This window comes from Aspergillus flavus, chromosome 6 (assembly GCF_009017415.1).
Source record: "Aspergillus flavus chromosome 6, complete sequence".
In the NCBI taxonomy this organism is placed as follows: domain Eukaryota; kingdom Fungi; phylum Ascomycota; class Eurotiomycetes; order Eurotiales; family Aspergillaceae; genus Aspergillus; species Aspergillus flavus.
The window spans coordinates 3,027,584-3,045,478 of NC_092410.1; the positions used below are offsets into that span (position 1 = coordinate 3,027,584).

General features: G+C 48.3%; 9 protein-coding genes across 9 annotated transcripts; 4 read left to right on the forward strand and 5 right to left on the reverse strand.

The window, feature by feature from the left end:
- Nucleotides 1–498: 498 nt before the first annotated feature.
- F9C07_1805054 (uncharacterized protein) lies at nt 499–1,323 on the reverse strand. Its single transcript, XM_071508400.1, has one exon. It carries the CDS (start codon nt 1,221–1,223, stop codon nt 690–692), a length of 534 nt encoding a protein of 177 aa, XP_071367948.1. The 5' UTR covers nt 1,224–1,323; the 3' UTR covers nt 499–689.
- A 99-nt stretch (nt 1,324–1,422) lies between these two features.
- Nucleotides 1,423–3,029, reverse strand: F9C07_11824 (putative COP9 signalosome subunit 2; the record flags this gene model as incomplete). Its single annotated transcript, XM_041294510.2, has 3 exons — nt 1,423–2,679; nt 2,735–2,795; nt 2,851–3,029. The coding sequence occupies 3 exons, from the start codon at nt 3,027–3,029 to the stop codon at nt 1,423–1,425; spliced, it is 1,497 nt and encodes a 498-aa protein (XP_041148832.2).
- A 1,329-nt stretch (nt 3,030–4,358) lies between these two features.
- On the forward strand, nt 4,359–6,048 carry F9C07_2286558 (Rho GTPase Rho3). The gene is made up of 8 exons (XM_071510835.1): nt 4,359–4,644; nt 4,703–4,753; nt 4,811–4,828; nt 4,895–4,911; nt 4,966–4,980; nt 5,033–5,154; nt 5,210–5,411; nt 5,474–6,048. Exons 1-8 carry the CDS (start codon nt 4,595–4,597, stop codon nt 5,590–5,592), a joined length of 594 nt encoding a protein of 197 aa, XP_071367949.1. The 5' UTR covers nt 4,359–4,594; the 3' UTR covers nt 5,593–6,048.
- A 68-nt stretch (nt 6,049–6,116) lies between these two features.
- F9C07_11822 (putative Lipoyltransferase) lies at nt 6,117–6,947 on the reverse strand (the record flags this gene model as incomplete). The annotated part of the gene is made up of 1 exon (XM_041287110.1): nt 6,117–6,947. One exon carries the CDS (start codon nt 6,945–6,947, stop codon nt 6,117–6,119), a length of 831 nt encoding a protein of 276 aa, XP_041148830.1.
- Nucleotides 6,948–7,503: 556 nt separating this feature from the next.
- On the reverse strand, nt 7,504–8,315 carry F9C07_11821 (putative pyridoxamine phosphate oxidase; the record flags this gene model as incomplete). Its single annotated transcript, XM_041287109.1, has 2 exons — nt 7,504–8,121; nt 8,199–8,315. The coding sequence occupies 2 exons, from the start codon at nt 8,313–8,315 to the stop codon at nt 7,504–7,506; spliced, it is 735 nt and encodes a 244-aa protein (XP_041148829.1).
- Nucleotides 8,316–8,996: 681 nt separating this feature from the next.
- On the forward strand, nt 8,997–11,187 carry F9C07_2286561 (uncharacterized protein). The gene is made up of 2 exons (XM_041287118.2): nt 8,997–10,240; nt 10,323–11,187. The coding sequence occupies exons 1-2, from the start codon at nt 9,571–9,573 to the stop codon at nt 10,805–10,807; spliced, it is 1,155 nt and encodes a 384-aa protein (XP_041148828.1). The 5' UTR covers nt 8,997–9,570; the 3' UTR covers nt 10,808–11,187.
- F9C07_2286562 (aminoalcoholphosphotransferase) lies at nt 11,188–13,900 on the forward strand. Its single transcript, XM_041294522.2, has 7 exons — nt 11,188–12,044; nt 12,109–12,118; nt 12,177–12,334; nt 12,392–12,438; nt 12,497–12,592; nt 12,646–13,310; nt 13,365–13,900. The coding sequence occupies exons 1-7, from the start codon at nt 11,905–11,907 to the stop codon at nt 13,485–13,487; spliced, it is 1,239 nt and encodes a 412-aa protein (XP_041148827.2). The 5' UTR covers nt 11,188–11,904; the 3' UTR covers nt 13,488–13,900.
- A 504-nt stretch (nt 13,901–14,404) lies between these two features.
- On the forward strand, nt 14,405–14,729 carry F9C07_2074553 (40S ribosomal protein S27; the record flags this gene model as incomplete). Its single annotated transcript, XM_071508799.1, has 2 exons — nt 14,405–14,470; nt 14,547–14,729. Coding segments are annotated over 2 exons (249 nt in total), but the record flags the coding sequence as incomplete, so codon positions are not given.
- Nucleotides 14,730–16,465: 1,736 nt separating this feature from the next.
- Nucleotides 16,466–16,954, reverse strand: F9C07_11818 (uncharacterized protein; the record flags this gene model as incomplete). The annotated part of the gene is made up of 2 exons (XM_041294509.1): nt 16,466–16,763; nt 16,899–16,954. 2 exons carry the CDS (start codon nt 16,952–16,954, stop codon nt 16,466–16,468), a joined length of 354 nt encoding a protein of 117 aa, XP_041148826.1.
- Nucleotides 16,955–17,895: the final 941 nt, after the last annotated feature.

Here is a 17,895-nt window from a genome sequence, read left to right on the forward strand (position 1 = left end):
AAAAAGAGAAAAGAAAGGAAAAAGAGAGAAGGCCCACAGGACTTCTCCGTCCCCCTCCTAACATGATAGCCCAACCTTCAGCGGGGCGGACTAGTATTCGATGGCAGGCGGCCAATTGTCGAAAGTACTCCAGTAACCAGGTTCTGTTCCCTCTTGGCAAGGCGAGGGAGAGGGAAAAAAAGAAAATAACTAAATTAACGAACGCACACACGCATATTTTTGCTATTGACTCCGCTCGGCTGTAGTACCCGATAATGGTATGAATTATTACTACCTGTATGTTGTGACGATGGTGGACATGATCCATTCAGTTTAGCAATAATTATCGAGAGAGAGAGAGATGGGCCCCTCCCCATCACACCATTTACATCCAATAATTGCTACCACTTCTGCTAGTTGATCGCCTATTTTATATTGAATCTTTTTTGGAGAATCCCTGTCTTTGTTGTTTTCTTCGCTGAATCATTGATTAGTCCCCATTGGCCATCTAACGCAAGGCGTTTAGTTAACTACATCGGTACGACCCGTGTCTCCATTCCACTATCTCTTACGATTGATCAGAGGTGCTGTCTTCCGGTGGAAATCCGACTTGTCACTATGTTCACCTCCGATATCGACCTTGATATTATCACCCCAGTAGTATGAGTACACAGTACACCTTAAACGTAAGACAATATCTATTCCTGGACTCAGATTTCTTGGTTCCATAGAAGTTGAAAGAGGGGAAAACAGAAGAAAACAAACACCACATCTAACATGCATCTGCATATCTTTTCCCTTTTCTTTCTCTGCATTCCAACACTTACCCAGTATTTCAACCCCAAGCGAAAGGTGGAATCCGGGTCCCCACAGCGGATGTCGTCTCTGTGGATCCCCCTCTCATTAGGGTGGACCATGGGACCGTCAACTGCTTCCCCTATCGTTGAAACCGGCACGCAGACGCAGCCTGCACAAGCTATGGATGATGATAAAGGACTGATGAGCGATGAAACTGGGTCCCTCCTGACTTTTTTTGTTCTTTTAGTGTATGCATCTTGTAGAATTTTTTTTGCTTTTTGGTTTGCGTGTCTTTTGGTCCCTGGTTTGTCTTTTTTTTTTTTTCTTTTTCTTTTTTCTAATTTGGGGTTTGGGGGGTTGTTCTTTCTATTTTGGCGTTTGCTGGGTTTTTTTGTTGGCAAGTGCGTGTATGTCTGTAGGTATGATTGATTGATTGATTCATTCATTGATTGTTGTACTCCGTAGTGTCAGTTAGTTTGATGGGGGGCTGTTTGTGGATTGGTTCATTCATTCATTTCATTGTTTTCTATCGGCCGGTGGTGTTTTGTATATTTCTTTTCATTATTAAACTCTGCAGCAAACTGGGATTGTCTGCTTCTTTCCACACCCACTCACTACTACCGTTACTACTACTACACCACACACCTAATATCCGCCTGCACCTGTAGCCTTGGGCCCGTGTCCTGAGCCTTTACCCTTCCATCCAGTCCGTAATCGGCGCCCAGCTCGTAAACCAACTGCAGGTGGTGCTTCATCGCCAAATCCCGATTGGAAGAGGGGTCCGCCTCTCATCCCGTGGAGTTGAGACGTTTCATCCGTCCTGAACCCTTCCCCGTCATTTAAGGTAGCCCGCCAAAGGGTCCGGAGCGATGCGTTCCACTCTTCAAGGGATCGCAGTCGATCCACGTCACTAGTGCTTTCCACGACAACTGTTCCATTTTCTTGGTCGATTTTGGCGTTCAACTTCTTGTCTAAGATCAAGAAACTCAAAATGTCCTGTACCTCTTGAATGGAGATTTTAATGTGCTTGGAGATGAACGCTAGCGTGAACCGCGTGTAGGGTGCGATCAACTTGAGGACTGCCTTAGTACGCATGTTTCGGCTGACCTCGTCGATGTTCTCTGCGATAAAGGGATCTGCTAGAACATCTGGATTCTTGCTCAGGACCGCCTCGTATGCATGGATATCGTCGCGCTGGAAGGCATCGACTAGATCAGTCATGGCCGAGATGCGGGGGTCGCTCTTGTAGGGCTTGGTCTCTTGCGAATAGAACGGGTTGATGTCGGATTTCATCAGCATGGTGGTCAGCACCAGATACTTGAGAACCTGGATGCGCTGCATCGAACCCGCCTCGTCGTAGTTCCGGAACGACTCAAAGAAATCGCTCTGCGCCTCTTCCCAGTTTTCCTCGCTCATGTGCATCTTCCCTCCGCATTCCCGGATAATACCCATGATCTTAGGATGCGGCACCGCCGACCGCACACGGAGAGCACGCTGATACAGGGCTTTGAGTCGCTTATTGTTCTTCGTCTCGGCGTACATTTGAATTTCCAGTGCGTATAGTTCCAGTAGGTACGTTCCTTTGCTGGGATCATCCGACCCATCTTCCCGCTGGCATGCCCGATGCAACTCCCGCACCTTCTTGCTCAGTTGACCGTACTCCTTGCGTTCTAGCCATAGGCGGGCCAGTTTAATATTGGTCTTCAGCCACAGACGCTCATTATTTGTGTTTTGGAACGAATGTAGTGTCAACGAATAGAACTCTTCCATGCACTGGTAGGCCTTGTCGTCATCCGAGCCCTTCTCGATGTAATCCAGCATGTTGTTGATAGACTTTTCGGAATAGTTTCGTGTAACGGCCGACTTGACGTAGGTAAGGAGTTCTCTGTAGTGTTCAACCGCCTAGGCCAATCAGCAAGGCATTCAGATGCATGGAGGGCATCAAAATAAGACCTACATCGCTGTATCGTCCGAGTTTGAATTCCAGCTTTATGGCTTGCTTGAGACCTTTAAAGCCCCTTGATATCATCAGCGGCCTGCCCAGCCAACCCGAAAAGTGCAGATTCTAGTTACCAGTCGCCTTTCTCTTGCTCCAGAGCCGGTACCTCCAGGAACTCGTCGATCGCTTCCTCCGGGTTATCTATCTTCATTTGTTTGGCGTTGTAATATTTATTCTCGATCCCGATGTCTCCCGACTCGTCGTCGTCCGCATCTTCGTACTCAAAGTCATAACTAGCAGGAGTCAATCGCATGTTCCCAGGGCCATCATATCAGGCGGGAGATACGCACTCTTCGTCGCCAGAATCTTGCATGAAGTCATCATCGTCAGACATTTTGGGGTAACTGTGTGAGGCTCTTTTTTGGTGGTCTTGGGTATTTCTCGTCTGCCGGCAGTATGAATATTGGTGAAGGTTAAAAGATTTCGTTAGGGTACACGTGAAAGTCGTTCAGTTGTTGTTGTTGTTGAGGTAGATAATGGAGGTTGAAGAGAGACAAATGGAGCTTGCCGGCAGCCTATCGGAGGCCGGGGTTGTCAACCACCTTCTTTCTTACGTTCCCCGCGCTACCGCTGACTTAGTTCATGTTCGATGGGTCCGACCGTACTTTTCAATCTTTCTTGGTCATGAATTGATCTGGAACTGCTTGCAGTGCCTCATTGTTTTGATTTTCATGATAAACTATGAGCTATTACTCCTATTTCCGTCTGAACTGGCCAACATTCACATGGAACATGAGACGCGATGTCGTACAATGTACGTCGATGCGTATATGTAAATAATATATATCTATGTTGCGTCACTAGATATCGCACACGATAGAGGAGTATCATCAATTGCAGAATCTCAGGATAGACCAGCGATGTAGACTACCATTCGCGTTGCAGTGTGGTATGCTTTACAATAATTACGGCATTGAGCAAGATAATTCATATGGTCGTTGAAAGACGATGGAGAAATGTGAACAAATGCTGTGTCACTGCCTTAAAATAACTGTAACATAGAAGGATTGCCTGTAGTCCCTCGGCTAGAGTGATCCATTCATCATTGAGTGCTATCGTGGTGGTAGGCTATGTTTTCTAAATATATATCTTCAAGTTAAGACAGTGGAGACGCGGTATCAATTGAGCGCACCGCAGTCTTGATGACGGCATCGAAGAAGTCTAGAAAGCAATGGTGATAAAATTTCAATCTCATCGTTTCTGTCCTATTTTAATATGAATATGTAAATGCTAGTTGAGTCACGTAGTACTAAGCATTAGAATATACATGCAATGTAGCGAAGTAAAAGAATATGTGTAAAGAAAGGTCAAATGAGTGAGACAAAGCCATTCTTTAGTTTGAAGCTTGTCCAAGTAGGTACCAGAAGACAAAACCCCCATAAATGGAGCACATGCGGATACCACAACCACTGAGATCCCACCAACAACAAGACTGCGACGCAGTTTTGATGTCCAGTGTGTGGGATACCTTTATGAGTACTGAATATTCCTTGAGGTTCAGGGCACCCGGCGAGGCGAAATTAGACCTGAGTCCTTGGCAGATGAGGATCGTCTCATTCGCTGACCCTTTCAAGGTCCGATGACATCGTCTGCACGGCCCATGACCGGTGGCTTTGCTTCCTTCACCACCAGTGCCACAAACTCCTCATTTACTTTATCACTGAAGTGCAAAAATTATTCTTTGTCCCACATTCTCTTATATAGTCAAGATATATACGCCTGTTCCGGCTGCAGACCTAAGTGATCGCATCTCTTTTACCCCCTTATATCTGGTCCTTGCGCATACCGTCCCAAATTCTTGAATACTATCCTTCCACGATGGGTTTGTGCGGGCGTCAGACGGTTGTCCGCCGAAAGATGGTGCTGCTGTTAGTAAAATCTGCGACTTTCTACCACCCGGAGGACAGGGTTCTAACTCTGAATCAGAGGCGACGGTGCTTGCGGCAAGACTTCGGCCTTGAACGTGTTCACAAGAGGGTAATATTCGTATCCCGTCCTTTCTCCCCATGACGTCCACTAATCCTTGTTACATAGGTTTTTCCCAACAGTATAGTAAGATACACACTCTTTTCATATGGTTATACACTTTGCGATATTGACTTCGCGACTCCCACTCAGTGAGCCGACTGTTTTTGGTCCGTGCTAGCCCCTTCCTAATGCTTTGTGTTTGCTAACCCTGATTCCTCCAGAAAACTATGTCCACGGTAATCGCTTTCACCCCTTCCATGTCCAATTCGTATATTCATACGTCTCTAGATATCTTTGTCGACAATGTACACATGGAATTATCGCTCTGGGATACCGCTGGCCAGGAGGAATTTGACCGATTGCGCGCGCTATCATACGAGGACACACATGTGATTATGCTTTGTTTTAGTGTGAGGAGCCCTTGCGCCCAGTATCGGTGGATACCGACTAAATGCTCGAATGCAGGTTGACAGCCCGGATTCGTTCGAGAACGTCGCAAGCAAATGGGTCGACGAGATTTCGGAGAACTGCCCTGGTGTGAAGATGGTCCTCACAGCGCTCAAGTGTGACTTAAGAAAGGACGAATTCGAGAACCCTAACCCCAATGCTATCACGTACGAGCAAGGTCTAGCGAAGGCAAAGGAGATCGGTGCTGTGAAGTACCTGGGTATGTACTGTTGAGGCCCTGCAGTTTCGGGAGAGTGAATTTTATTGACCATCCAATGACAGAATGCTCTGCCGTTCAGAATCGCGGTATTATGGAGACTTTCTACGAAGCGGCCAAGGTCGCCCTTGAAGTGAAAGCCCAAGGATCGAACGGCTCCAAGAAAGGCTGTGTCATCCTGTAAACGGTTCGCCCGTTGCTACTATTAGCTTCTTTGACGGTTTCAGTCGTTTGTCCGTATACCCTTTGATTTGTTTCTTATCCGTTGCGCTATTTGGGACTGTAAAGACGAGGTTCAAACCGTTCAAAAGTCCCAAGCCTACTGCAGCTGATCTTCTTTTATTACCATGTCAGCTCTTCAGCCTATATGTGTGGCTATTTGCATTCTTCTCTTCTTTATATATACTTTGCCTGCATCCCCGTTTTCTAATTATGTACGCTTAATGTTCTGGAAAGAAAAACGAACCGACCCAGCTTGGAATGAACTCGGAAAATCATGCTTTACTCATCTGGATCTTTCTACTGCCTGGTATCGTGATTCTGGGTTAAAAGCAGAAGACAGAGAGAATCGGGTCTGTTTATTACTATTGCTAGACTTGCGGACGTGTACTATCTACCAATTGATGACTCTAATTTTGGCTTTTAACTGGCTAGCATAATCTACACAGCTCAGTAACTCTATCTATACAAACTCGCCAATCAACCCTCCTAATCCACACCAAGCACATTCTCCTCCGTGATCCTATACACACCCTCAATCTTCTCCCCCTTAGCACCTTCACCACAAGCAAAATCCTGATTCACCCTCTCCACAAACGCACTCACAAACCGCTCCGCAACCTCCCCAATCTCAACCCCAGAAACCCCCTGCCCTTCCAAACTCGTCGCCTCCCTCCCCTCAAGCCCACACGCCACAATCTGCTTAAACCACCACATCGGCTCCTCCGTCACATTAAACCCAATCCCATAACTACTAATATTCCTCCGCAGATGCACCCCCACCGCCGTAACCTTCTTCGGCACTCCCTCCCCACTCACCGGCGGCACCCACACCCCCGGATCCTCCGTAATCAATCCCCGGATCCCGTACCCGCGCAACACATCCACAACACTATTCTCCAGCACCCGGATGTGGCATCTCGGCGTGAGTCCTAGCCGCCGCAAGTCGAGGATCGTATACGCTACCATCTGCCCCGGCCCATGGTATGTCGTTTGCCCGCCGCGGAGCGTGGGGTGATACTCTGCGCCGTTTGCGGAGGTGAGGAGCGAGCGGATCGGCTCGAGTGGAGGGGGTAGTGAGAGGTGAGCTGTGGGACTTGTGTTGGAGGGTGGGAGGTCGCGGCGGCCTGTTGTGTAGACCGGGTTCGGGGTGAAGGTTATGATGGTTGGGTCCGGGGGTTGTATGGGGGTTGTGCCTGGGGCGGTATCTTTGGGAATGAGCTTTTTGTGGGCGAGGAGGCGTGTTGTGAGGGTTTGTTGTAGGTTGGAGACTCGTGTGAAGGACGTTATGTCTGGGATGTGGAGGTGGGCGAGACGCATTTTGGTGGTGTGTTGGTGGTGTGATATATCTGATTAGTGGCTCATTGTCTGGCTGTGTGCGATTGAGGGCTTTTTGGCCGGTTTGGGGTTGTGGTGATGGTGTTGTAGTTGGAGGTTGATGGGTATTACTGGTAGGTTTGATTGTATTGATGAGTGTGGAGTATGTAGTATTGGGGTGTGATCATGTGATTGATGATGTCGATACTTGTTGATGATCAGTTTTAGTACGAGATTTGCGTGAATTTTGTTTTATTACTTATGATCGGTAGTGTTTTATGTCTGATAGGTACTTTCTCTTGTGACCCTTGCACTGCGTCCAACGAAGAAGCCTGTAGGGTTTGAACGACCCAGTAATGATCTTAAGTCCGGCCATATAAATACCCGACTGGGAGAATGTTAGAGCTGTCGCCTTGGATATTGCCATATCGTACACATGCGGGACAAGAAAAGCTTCAATGCACGTCAATCATAATGCTTCAACTGTCAGACACTCGATAAGAATTCATGTTGGTACTGCCGAGGAAAAGTGGACGCATCGCGACATGAGAAACTACAGCTATTGCGACTCCAAAGTCCCATTGACCAGCGGCGCGGGTTGGTCTTCACCTTCTAGGACAACCTGCCAGTCCCGTACGCCTCCTTTCCAGTCTGCAATTCGGCCCTCACGTACCCGGACGGTGACCACCCGGACGTCATCGTCGATGGAGATACTGGGCCTCCGTTGGCCGGGTTGTTGCCGCTGCTGCTGGCCAAAGAGCCCCATTTCCTCCTCGAAAGTGTTGTTCTCCAGATGCTGCTCTTTGCACCAAGCTTCCTCCTCAGAGCCAGGTTCCAGGACACGAGCCGAACCGGCGATGGTGGTAGAGATACTTGATAGCGCGCTTGTGTTCAGATTCAACAGAAGGTTGGCCAAGGATGAACGGGTCGCAGCCGGAGGCGGGGATCCGTCGCGCTGACCTCCGGGGTTGGGTGCACGGGTGGGCGGACGGTGTGACACCCAATCGTGGACAAGCAGGGAAACTCGCGGATTGGTCAAAAGATGGTTTGTCTTGCGAGAGGAAGGATTTGTGGTCATGATGATCGTGGGATACTGGTCGTAAGGCGTCGAGGGCAGGTAGGTATAGGACATGAGAGAGACATGAGGGGTCAGGCCGTCACATGTTGCCAGATGAAGCTAGCGAGGGTAAGTCGTTGTCTCCAAAAAATGAAACAAAAGATCAGATTAAATCAACTCGTGGAACGGAGACCTACAAATCGTGAATTCTTCAAGCATGCAATGACCTCTTGGGGCAGCGTGCTTGCCACATGCGGATGGGTTGTCGTGGCTGATGCCTCGTATGAGAGGGGAGGGTTCAAGCTCTCTGTCATAGCGTCGGCACAATGTATACGACACTAGTTATATAACGTTGTACAATGTTCACAAAGAGGTTCCGATCGCCGTTCCTAGCTGTCGATACAGGCTGAGGAGCTGCTAAAGCGAGGGAAAAGCGAGCGTTGTTCCCGTGAAGCTGTGGCGGGGATTCGACGGTCGTAACCGCATTGAGCCGGAAACACTAATCCGCTTTTGGTACTGATCGAGCTCGGACCATTTGGCGGCGACTGCTCTCCCTTCGACGTCATCAGGTATTGAGCTCTTTGTGAGCAGTAATACTCCGTGGTAATCAGTAGTAATAGTACTCAGTACTAGTAATTATCCCCTTACTCCGAGTGGACATCCTCCTGCAGATCCATAGTGGCTTAGTTTGCCCCCAATATTAGGAAAAGATGAGCTGGACGGGTGTCTCGTCATGTTTGAGCTCAAAAGACGTGGAGGCGGATAAGCGTCGTTTTCGTCATAATAACCTAAGTTATGGAGCAAACCGCATTGAAGATCGGCGAGAACATAGCAAATCACAGAGCATATCCGTTGCGTATGAGCGACCGAGAATGTCGGAGTTATTGTTTGACTGCAGCTGGATCATACGTTTCTAAACATGGACTGCAATTGGTGACGTTGCTCCTCTAAACAGCCCAAATCCGCAGGTGTGGCTGTACCGCCTAGTAAGTACTACTACCACTAGTAGTATTGGGTGTCGTGACTGCCAGAGTCAAGACTCCTTCCCCGCACTCAAGCTGCTTTCCCCAGCTTTTCGCCTTCGACCTTCTTACACCTCCCATCCTATCAGCTCTTCCATCTTCTGCAATCCGTGTGTCACTTAATTTACTAACTCTGCAACCTGTCACGATCCGTGGGCAGTATCCGGCAGCCATCGTCTGGATTTACTCTTCTCCGCCTGACTATCGCTGACGAACAACAAACTGCACTCATTTGATTCGAGTGTAACCCCTGCAACATCTCCCTTTTTAACCGTTCGGCAAGCCATCGCGTGTCGATAGCAATCTTACTCCTGTCCTTCGTCTGTGCTTCCACATTCTTCCCCTCTCAAAAACCCCCTCTTGTATCCTCTTCACAGCTGTGTCTACTCGTTGTCGCCTCGCTGTTGTCAGCTCGGTTCGCTGCTAAACAACTGTTGTGGTTGTTCTGTTTTATGAAAGTTGCCTTTTCTCTATTCTGCTAGAAGCATTTATCTCAGCATTTTTTATTTTGTCTGCACAGCATTTAGTTTGCATACGAGTAACAAGCATGCTTGCACCACGCATTTTACGACCGGTGTCCTCGCTGGTCCGGCCTTTGAGCTCCTCTGCTACTGCCTACCGCGCTCCCTCCATTCGTGACATTACACCCAGCTCAGCTGAGGAATTTGCTGCGCGTCAGAAGGAGTTCCGCGAGAATTTGGAGGTGGCTCGCAAAAAGAAAGTACAGCAAGAGAGTCAGTCTGTCGATGCCTCTGCCTCATCATCCCCTGTGTCCCGTGATCGCTTCCGTGAGTACGCTACCGCTCCCACTGCTCCGGGTGCGAGCAATGCGAGCAGTAACTATAGCCCTGCTGTCTTTGACGCTGCCCAAGTTCTTGATAATAAGGCATTGGGCTCACTTTCTACCCACCGTATTTTAGGAGAGGAACAACAGCTAGAAGCCAATCAATTACCCAAGCGCGGTCCCTTGTCTTCGCTCATCTACGGAACGAAGGAAGGCCAGCAACTCGACAAGGATATCGAACGCTCGTTCTCCCAAGTCCTCGCTCGCGGCAAATACGTCCACTCGATCGTCTTCCACGAGGTCAAGCCCGATAGAGTAGACGAATATGTTGACCTGGTAGGGCAGTGGTACCCCCGCATGGCCGGTACTGAGGAAAACAGGGTGAACCTGGTGGGAAGCTGGCGGACGCAAGTGGGCGATAATGACACTTTTGGTATTTTCAATTGAACTTGACCCTTACCTGACCCCATGCATGCCTTGTGTCTGGAACCAGAACGCTAATACTAGCTCTGCAGTCCATATCTGGGAATACCAACGGTACGAGGGCTATCATGCATCGCTACACAATATCTCCCGCCATCCGGAGTTCCCTGAATTTGACCGCAAGCTGAAGAGCTTGATTAAGAGCAAGAAGACGTCACTGATGCAGGAATTCTCCTTCTGGCCAACGACCCCACCCCGACGACTGGGCGGTCTTTTCGAACTCCGGTCCTACACGCTTCACCCCGGTAACCTCTTGGAGTGGGAATCGCACTGGCGAACGGGCCTCAGGGCTCGTCGTGAAGTCATGGAGGGAGTCGGTGCCTGGTTTGTTCAGATTGGCGACTTGAACACTGTGCACCACCTGTGGCAATTTGCGAATCTCGAAGAACGCAAGATTCGCCGAGAGCAGTCATGGGGTATCGAAGGATGGGCAGAGACTGTGCACAAGACTGTCCCTCTGATCCAAAGCATGCAGAGTCGGATTTTGATTCCTATGCCATGGAGCCCTGTTGGCTAAGTGCATTGCACACCCCTATTCCAGTCGATTTGCGATTACAGGCAAGGTCCTCGGGGAGTGTCCAGCGCACGACAAATACTCTGCCGAAGGAAATCAAGCATCAAGGTTGTGGATGGACCGAAGTCAATGGGGCGCAAGTACACTGCATGGTTTGAAGAACAGAGTCCGCCGATCTCTGGGGGAAGAATGTAACGGTTGCTCCAAGTTTCGGGCATTATTTACGGAGTACGGAAAGCTTGGTCGCTCCACTATCCACTATCGAATTTCAACTAAAGCAGCCATAGGGCTCTTAGTGTATCCAACCCGCACTAGCATTATCGTCATTTCGTTTATCTTTGTATTTAGAAATGGATTCAAGAATATTGTTCCACCAGTCTTCTCCCTAAGTGTCCGTGTGTCACATCATTTCTTGCCCCGATAGACTTCATATGCTACCTCGGGTTCCTAGTAGTATGCTTTCTCTACCCCTCTTTTCTCTGCAAATGATGGACGACGATCAGGAAAGTGACCATGACCTGTGGGATGCACAGTGGTCTTGGGAGATGACCCGGTCCTCCCAACAAAAATACATCCAGCGAATGAAAGGACACACGTGGGTTGCCGAAGCCGGCAGAATTTCTCCACTAACTTCAATTCTGACGACTCTCGTAGTTTCGACGCTCGGATTCTTTTGCGACTCCCCGCGCGGCATTTCTGCTAACAGCGGTTTTTGACCGGCAGAAAAAAAAAAGAAAGAAAGTAATTAATGCCTACTAAAAATTTAGTACTAAAAGGGAACATCAATCAACAAGAGCTGCGCGTATCCTATTTTTCTTTCCACTCGCTCGTATTTCGCTTCTTCTTTTTCTCTTTGGCTTCTTTTTCTATCTTTGAATCTATTCGACAACCCAGCAACTAATACCAGGCTTTCTCTTGTCTATAATCCTGTCCTACCCCCTTTCGGAGTGACACCTTGCCTTATTGTCCTTAATTTCACCGCTATCTTTGTAAAGCCCCAAGGCCCCAAGCAAAAAACCAAAAGTCTTTTCTTCCTACCGTACTCTCCGTAGCCGGACGGACAAGAAGAGTCTCTCCCTGGAGAACAAGGCCAACGCAACATGGTGTACATCCGGCAGCATCAACTGCCCAAATTGCGGGAATACCGCTATGCGGGTGTCGACCACTCGCTGATAAGCCGATACGTCCTGAAACCATTCTATAACAATGTCGTGATCAAGTGTTTCCCCATGAGCATGGCGTGAGTAGTGACGCTTCTTCATTTCAACCGGTATCCGGCCTGGCTAACAGCCTGCTTGCCTTAGTCCTAACGCCGTAAGTCTTTAATTCTCCGACTCATGGCAAGAACGGGAGAATAACTGAAGACTGGTAGATCACCTTAACTGGCTTCTTTTTTGTGGTAATCAACTTCCTCACGATACTATGGTACAACCCTACTCTAGACCAAGACTGCCCGTCTTGGGTTTATGCCAGCTGCGCCGTGGGATTGTTCTTGTATCAGACCTTCGACGGAGTAGACGGTATTCAAGCGTACGGCCTCTCTACTCATTTCTTGATAGGTATATAATGCTAATCCTGTCATAACAGACGGAGAACTAAGCAAAGTGGTCCTCTGGGCGAGTTGTTCGACCACAGTGAGGCAAACCTACCCTTGTATGGCAAACTGAGACTAATTCATGTTTCAACCTACAGGCGTTGATGCGTGCAACACAGCTTTAGGAGTGTTGATCTTCTGTGCGGCAATGAACTTTGGCCAGTCATGGGCTACTGTTGTGACTCTTTGGGGATGTACGTTGAATTCCCTGCGAGGAGGCAATTTTCAAGAGATTAACGTGACACAGCAACCATGACATTCTATGTTCAGACCTGGGATGAGTACTACACCCAAGTGCTTACTCTTGGAATTATCTCTGGTCCCGTGGAAGGTGTTCTGACGCTTTGTCTCGTCTTCGGCCTCACGGCTTACATGGGAGGCGGTAGCTTCTGGCATCAGTCAATGCTGGAGACCGTTGGTGTTCCCAAGTTGGATGCCATCCCGGAGCAGCTGTATGACATGCCTTTTACGCAGTGGTATCTGGTCTACGGCGCGATTGTACTCTTCTTCGCCACCGGATCGAGTATTGTGCATGTCATGCAAATTCGGAGAGAGCGTGGGCAGGACCCCATTGCACCGCTCTTTGGTCTTCTGCCCCTTGTTGCGGTGTGGGTGTTCGTGCCGGCCTATCTCTATCTGCAACCAACTATCTTGGAGAACTACATGGTCCCATTTGCCCTTTACGTGGGTCTGGTCAACGCATACGCGGTGGGCAGGATGATCACTGCACACCTGGTCAAGTCCAGTTTCCCTTACTTCAACGTGCTTCTTTGCCCCCTTGCACTTGCTGTTCTTGACAGCGCTGGCCCCGTATTTGGTCTGTGGCCCAGCGCACTGGGCGGCGGAGACGGTCAGGTTGCCTTCGTTTACGTGTGTCTCGGTCTGGCGATTGGTGTTTATGGAAGCTTCATCGTAAGTCCCTCCTATCCCCACAAATCCTTTTGCGCGAGACTCATCAGGTAACAGCACGACATTATTACCACGATATGTGACTACATCGACATCTGGTGCCTCACTATCAAGCACCCCTATGTTGAGAAGCAAACCGCGAATGGTGAAGTGGATGCAGTTGAGAAGAAGATGAGCTGAGAGATAGAATGTCAAGATTTCATTGCATATCAGCTATGCGAAGAACTTCCATGGTGAGTATGTCATAAACCGGTAAGAGTTTCTTTTTTCTGAATTAAGCTTGCTGGATTCATTTTTCGGGTCAAAACATTAAAGCATTGGGTTGGCCTTTTGCAAATTGGAGTCAGGCTGTATAAAAAAGACGAAGGAATATCGGGCCATTCATCCTGCGATGCATATGGGCTGGAAACCTTTGTGTCACATGTGATGTCTAAATGTTTGATTAGGTTGATAGAAAATACTACCTTAATGTTGTAACGTTATCTTGGGGTGAAATGTCGAATGTCTGGTTGCCATATCGGGTCAAGGATCCATGGGACAGTACTCCGTACAGTACGTGGGGATAGAAGAGAGAGGAATGACGATGGCGATAATGCGATGGCTCTGGAAGAGTCCATTCCGGAAAGGACCTTTGGGGCTTCGTGAGGTAAGCAGAAAGGAGGCCGCTGATTGGGCCAGGCTCGAAATGGTACGGGGTAAAGCTGCCGGGTACGCCAAGACTCCTGAAAGGAGTATTGTTAGCGAGGGCTTGAGCCCTATTTTCCCAGAAAGGGCCAGTGGGTTGAACGGGAGCAGTGAATTCCCTTCAGAGTTTGCCCTCTCCACGAGACCACCTTCTTCGTTCCTCACCCTTCAAGCAGGCCATCTCCATCAGCGCACCATTCAACTTTTATCGCTGATCGACTTTTAGTCTCGTCAAGATGGTAGGTTCTGCCCGTTTTGTCCACCCATTACCTCGCGGATATCCTTCGACATAAGCGAAGATAAGGAGTGCGACTCTTTCATCTCGTGCTCGCCGTCGCCGTCGCCTCCCGGAGCCCGCTTCCCATCGAAATCATCCAAGTCCACGCTGCTAACAAGAATTTTTTCTCTCCCGACAGGTTCTCGCGGTCGACCTTCTCAACCCTACGCCTCAGGCCGAGGCCCGCAAGCACAAGCTCAAGGTATGATAAGACACCAATTCTGGGAACAGACAGAGTTGGTGGGTTGGATGGCTGACTGGTACCCTCGACATTATAGCAACTTGTGCCTGCTCCCCGCTCCTTCTTCATGGACGTCAAGTGCCCCGGCTGCTTCACCATCACCACCGTTTTCTCCCACGCCCAGACCGTCGTCGTCTGCGCCGGTTGCTCGACCGTCCTCTGCCAGCCCACCGGTGGCAAGGCCCGTCTCACTGAGGGCTGCTCTTTCCGCAGAAAGTAGATGTCACGATACACCAGGCTGGAGCGATGATGAAAGACATGTGGCGTTTTTCGATGGATTAATCTAATCTTTTTCTTGAGCAAAACTCAGATAGAAGATGGAGTCCTCGCCCCCTTGCGAGAAAGCCCCTCAAAAAATACAAAGGTTCGAAGGGAAATGAGAAGTACCCAAGCAGGCGCAGCCATTTCTATTACCAAGTTTCCACCAAAAAGCGTACATGGAGGGAGTTCCGGATATCTGGCAATGATCGGTCCATACTATATCAACCTTTGCCTCTTTTTTGACTACTATCGAAACGTTGTTTGCTTTTATACTTGTTTTATGCTGTGGGATCCGTACGACAATATCTTCTCCCGACACCTCTCCCGTCATGGAAGGATATGACGGGTGGATCCCACCATGGGGCATATCTGCATGAGCGTTGCCGGTTGATTCACGTATTCGGATGTCATGGGAATGAGTGTGGATCCTCCCCTATGACGAAGATGAATAACTGGTTGCTGGCATTGCTAGGACGGCGGATGTGACTACGGGTGAAACTTGGATCCAGTCAGGCAGATAGCGCTTGGTTTTGGCAGGATGTAGAAATACGGTCCTGTTGTAGGCTAGCCTATCTGACCAGGACGTTCAAGCCGTGTACATCCCTCGATGCTATGCAATTGTATTCATGTTCCAGATTATCCCGTGGATTGCCCTTGTAGTACCCTGGTAGAGATCCTTGTAGATACTAAGTCCCACTGTAGAGTAGACAAGCCAGCCACTGCCGGCATGGCGTATATTTGTCTTGATGGTGGAGTGCTATTTAGGCCACATCCGTCTTAGGCCTCAGAATCCTCCGTAGCATAGATAGGCGGCTGCTCCACAGTGGAGTCTTCTAAACATGTACTTGTAATTAGATACGGGTTTCCTTTGTCCCCTCTATCTCCATTTTCCAATTCCGATCTCTGTGGTTGGGGAACCTAGAATATGCAATATACCTGCACCTGTAGTTCATTTCTAGATTTCATTTCACATTCGTTTATATCGTAAACTTCGCTAAAAGAGAACCCACTAATCTAATATTCTCGGAGTACCGTCCCGTTCACACTAACATCAAACTAATCCAGACGTAGCCAGAAAATCCTACAGGTTCGCTCCCATGTGGTACAAGCCCTAGAAGTTAATTGGACGGCTGATGAGGCCTTAATTTAAGGCTAATCTCTCTAGACTGAGGAGGACTGTTTTGGTTAGGACTAATAGATAGCTTCGAGTAATGGGATCAGTGTTGTCATCAACGCTGCTTCTTTCCTTTCTACTTTGTCCTTTGGATTTTGTGTGGTCTATTTCACAGGTATGGATTTCTCTCTACGCGGGGTTTGGTTATACGATGATAATTTATTACTGTGTACGCTGTATCAAGTTCCAATAGCTTTGCCGGTACATCGTAGTATACTTCGATGCTATGAAGCAAGAATTACATGCTTAGTGTCGTTACTGTTATTGTCATTGTGCCCTGTATCATTCCCAGAGAGCTTCTAGTATCCTCAAACAAAGAGGTAAAGGAAAAAGGCAAACGTCTCTTACACAGCCAAACTCTACATTCAGAGCTTCTAGAAACTGGTAAACAGCATCAACCCCAGAACGGAGTCAACCAAGACCGATCAGTCACACCCATAACCAAAGCAAGCCCTGTTTCAATTCCAAACCTATCCTATTTCATACACACACCACGATCTTAGAACAAATACATACAAAATTTAAACAGCATTAACCTCCCGAACCTTCTGCTTAATCGCATCCCCAAAATCAAGCGGACCTCCCCCCATCATGAGCATCATCTGTGCCATTGGCCCGCTGCCTTCGATCAGCTGCTCAGCGAGCATATTGCGGCCCCGGATATCCTGGAACTCTTTGACGGTGGCAGGGTCTGCCGCTTGGAGCTTCTGGGCGTCAATGTTCCTCAGCTTGGTGTGAGTGTTGCGGATGAAGTCATGGACATAGAAGCCTGTCGGGTGCGGTTGGGAGCTTGTCATCATCGGGTGGGACTCGATGGCTCTGTTTGAGATTTGTTTGGTTAGTTTTGTTGATTGTGGCTACTATTTTTCTTTTTTGGCATGGTTTGGTTTATCTCTGGGTTTTGGTGTATGGTTGCAAATAGAGAAAAAGAAATGAGTTTGTTATGTGACGTACGCCAGGAGCTCGCCCAAGCGGGTATCGAGGGTCTGGATTGTGTTTGCGTCGGTCATTTTGGTGGTTTTTGGATTTTATAAATCTGACAAGGAAAGATATCGTTGATGATAGGAGTTCTTTATTTTATAGATGGATGTCTTTGTTGATGTTCGAGAAACTTAATGAGGGGTTCAACCTTCTTTTCTCCACTTGGGTGGCCTTATCTTATCGCCTGATTGGTACCTGAATTGGTCTCTAGGAATAGGAACGGAATCATTGTAAACTAGACTAGGAACTTAAGAGAAGTACGGGGTATTGCTTGTTGTTCTGTGGGTTTTGATGTTATATGCTTAAAATGCGGGTGGACAAATATGTATACATGCCTTGGGCTGAGGGTAATCGCTCCTTGAAGTTCGGGAACCACAAGTTATTGACGGTGTACCTCTCTGGGTATACACTTCGCATATTAGCCTATATTAAGGCCTGAAACTTGCCAAGGAAATGTGTACCAGGGCTAACCACACATTCTGGGCAGGACTTCCGGCCTCATTGTTTCGCAATGCTCAGCCTCATTCTTGTAAGCCAACCTCTCCAGGGACCTAAAAGTGCAGTGTAGAGGCTCATCGTCATGCATTTCGTCCCTGTCATTCCGCCAGAAGATCTACAACTTATGGTGGACGTGTTCACTTGTTATAGGCCCCATGCTGTATACTTCCGCAGTGCATGACTCTGACGTAGGTGTATACCTACAATCACATACATGCATGCACATGCCCTTAAGGCAGGGTATCAAGAATACTGAGTTAACTCAAGAGTGTTCAAGGTATGCGTAGAAGAATACTATAGCCAGGATGAGACTCCAATTGAGTTCCACATCCTGCACTGCAGTGCCAAACTGGTCTGTTTCTATACTTACGATGCCCTATAGAGGGGAAACGAATAATGCCACTCTTTCCCGCCTTTCTTATCTTATCGGCTCTACAATTCAATTCAACTAAACCGTACTAAGTCTCCGATC

Coding starts and splice junctions, on each gene's coding strand:
- F9C07_1805054 (XM_071508400.1), bottom strand. CDS start 1,223: ATGAATGAATCAATCAATCAATCATACCTACAGACATACACGCACTTG.
- F9C07_2286558 (XM_071510835.1), top strand. CDS start 4,595: ATGGGTTTGTGCGGGCGTCAGACGGTTGTCCGCCGAAAGATGGTGCTG. Junction 5,155..5,209: donor TGATTATGCTTTGTTTTAGT/GTGAGGAGCCCT, acceptor GCTCGAATGCAG/GTTGACAGCCCGGATTCGTT. Junction 5,412..5,473: donor CGGTGCTGTGAAGTACCTGG/GTATGTACTGTT, acceptor ATCCAATGACAG/AATGCTCTGCCGTTCAGAAT.
- F9C07_2286561 (XM_041287118.2), top strand. CDS start 9,571: ATGCTTGCACCACGCATTTTACGACCGGTGTCCTCGCTGGTCCGGCCT. Junction 10,241..10,322: donor GGGCGATAATGACACTTTTG/GTATTTTCAATT, acceptor CTAGCTCTGCAG/TCCATATCTGGGAATACCAA.
- F9C07_2286562 (XM_041294522.2), top strand. CDS start 11,905: ATGGTGTACATCCGGCAGCATCAACTGCCCAAATTGCGGGAATACCGC. Junction 12,439..12,496: donor GGGCGAGTTGTTCGACCACA/GTGAGGCAAACC, acceptor TTCAACCTACAG/GCGTTGATGCGTGCAACACA. Junction 13,311..13,364: donor GTGTTTATGGAAGCTTCATC/GTAAGTCCCTCC, acceptor ATCAGGTAACAG/CACGACATTATTACCACGAT.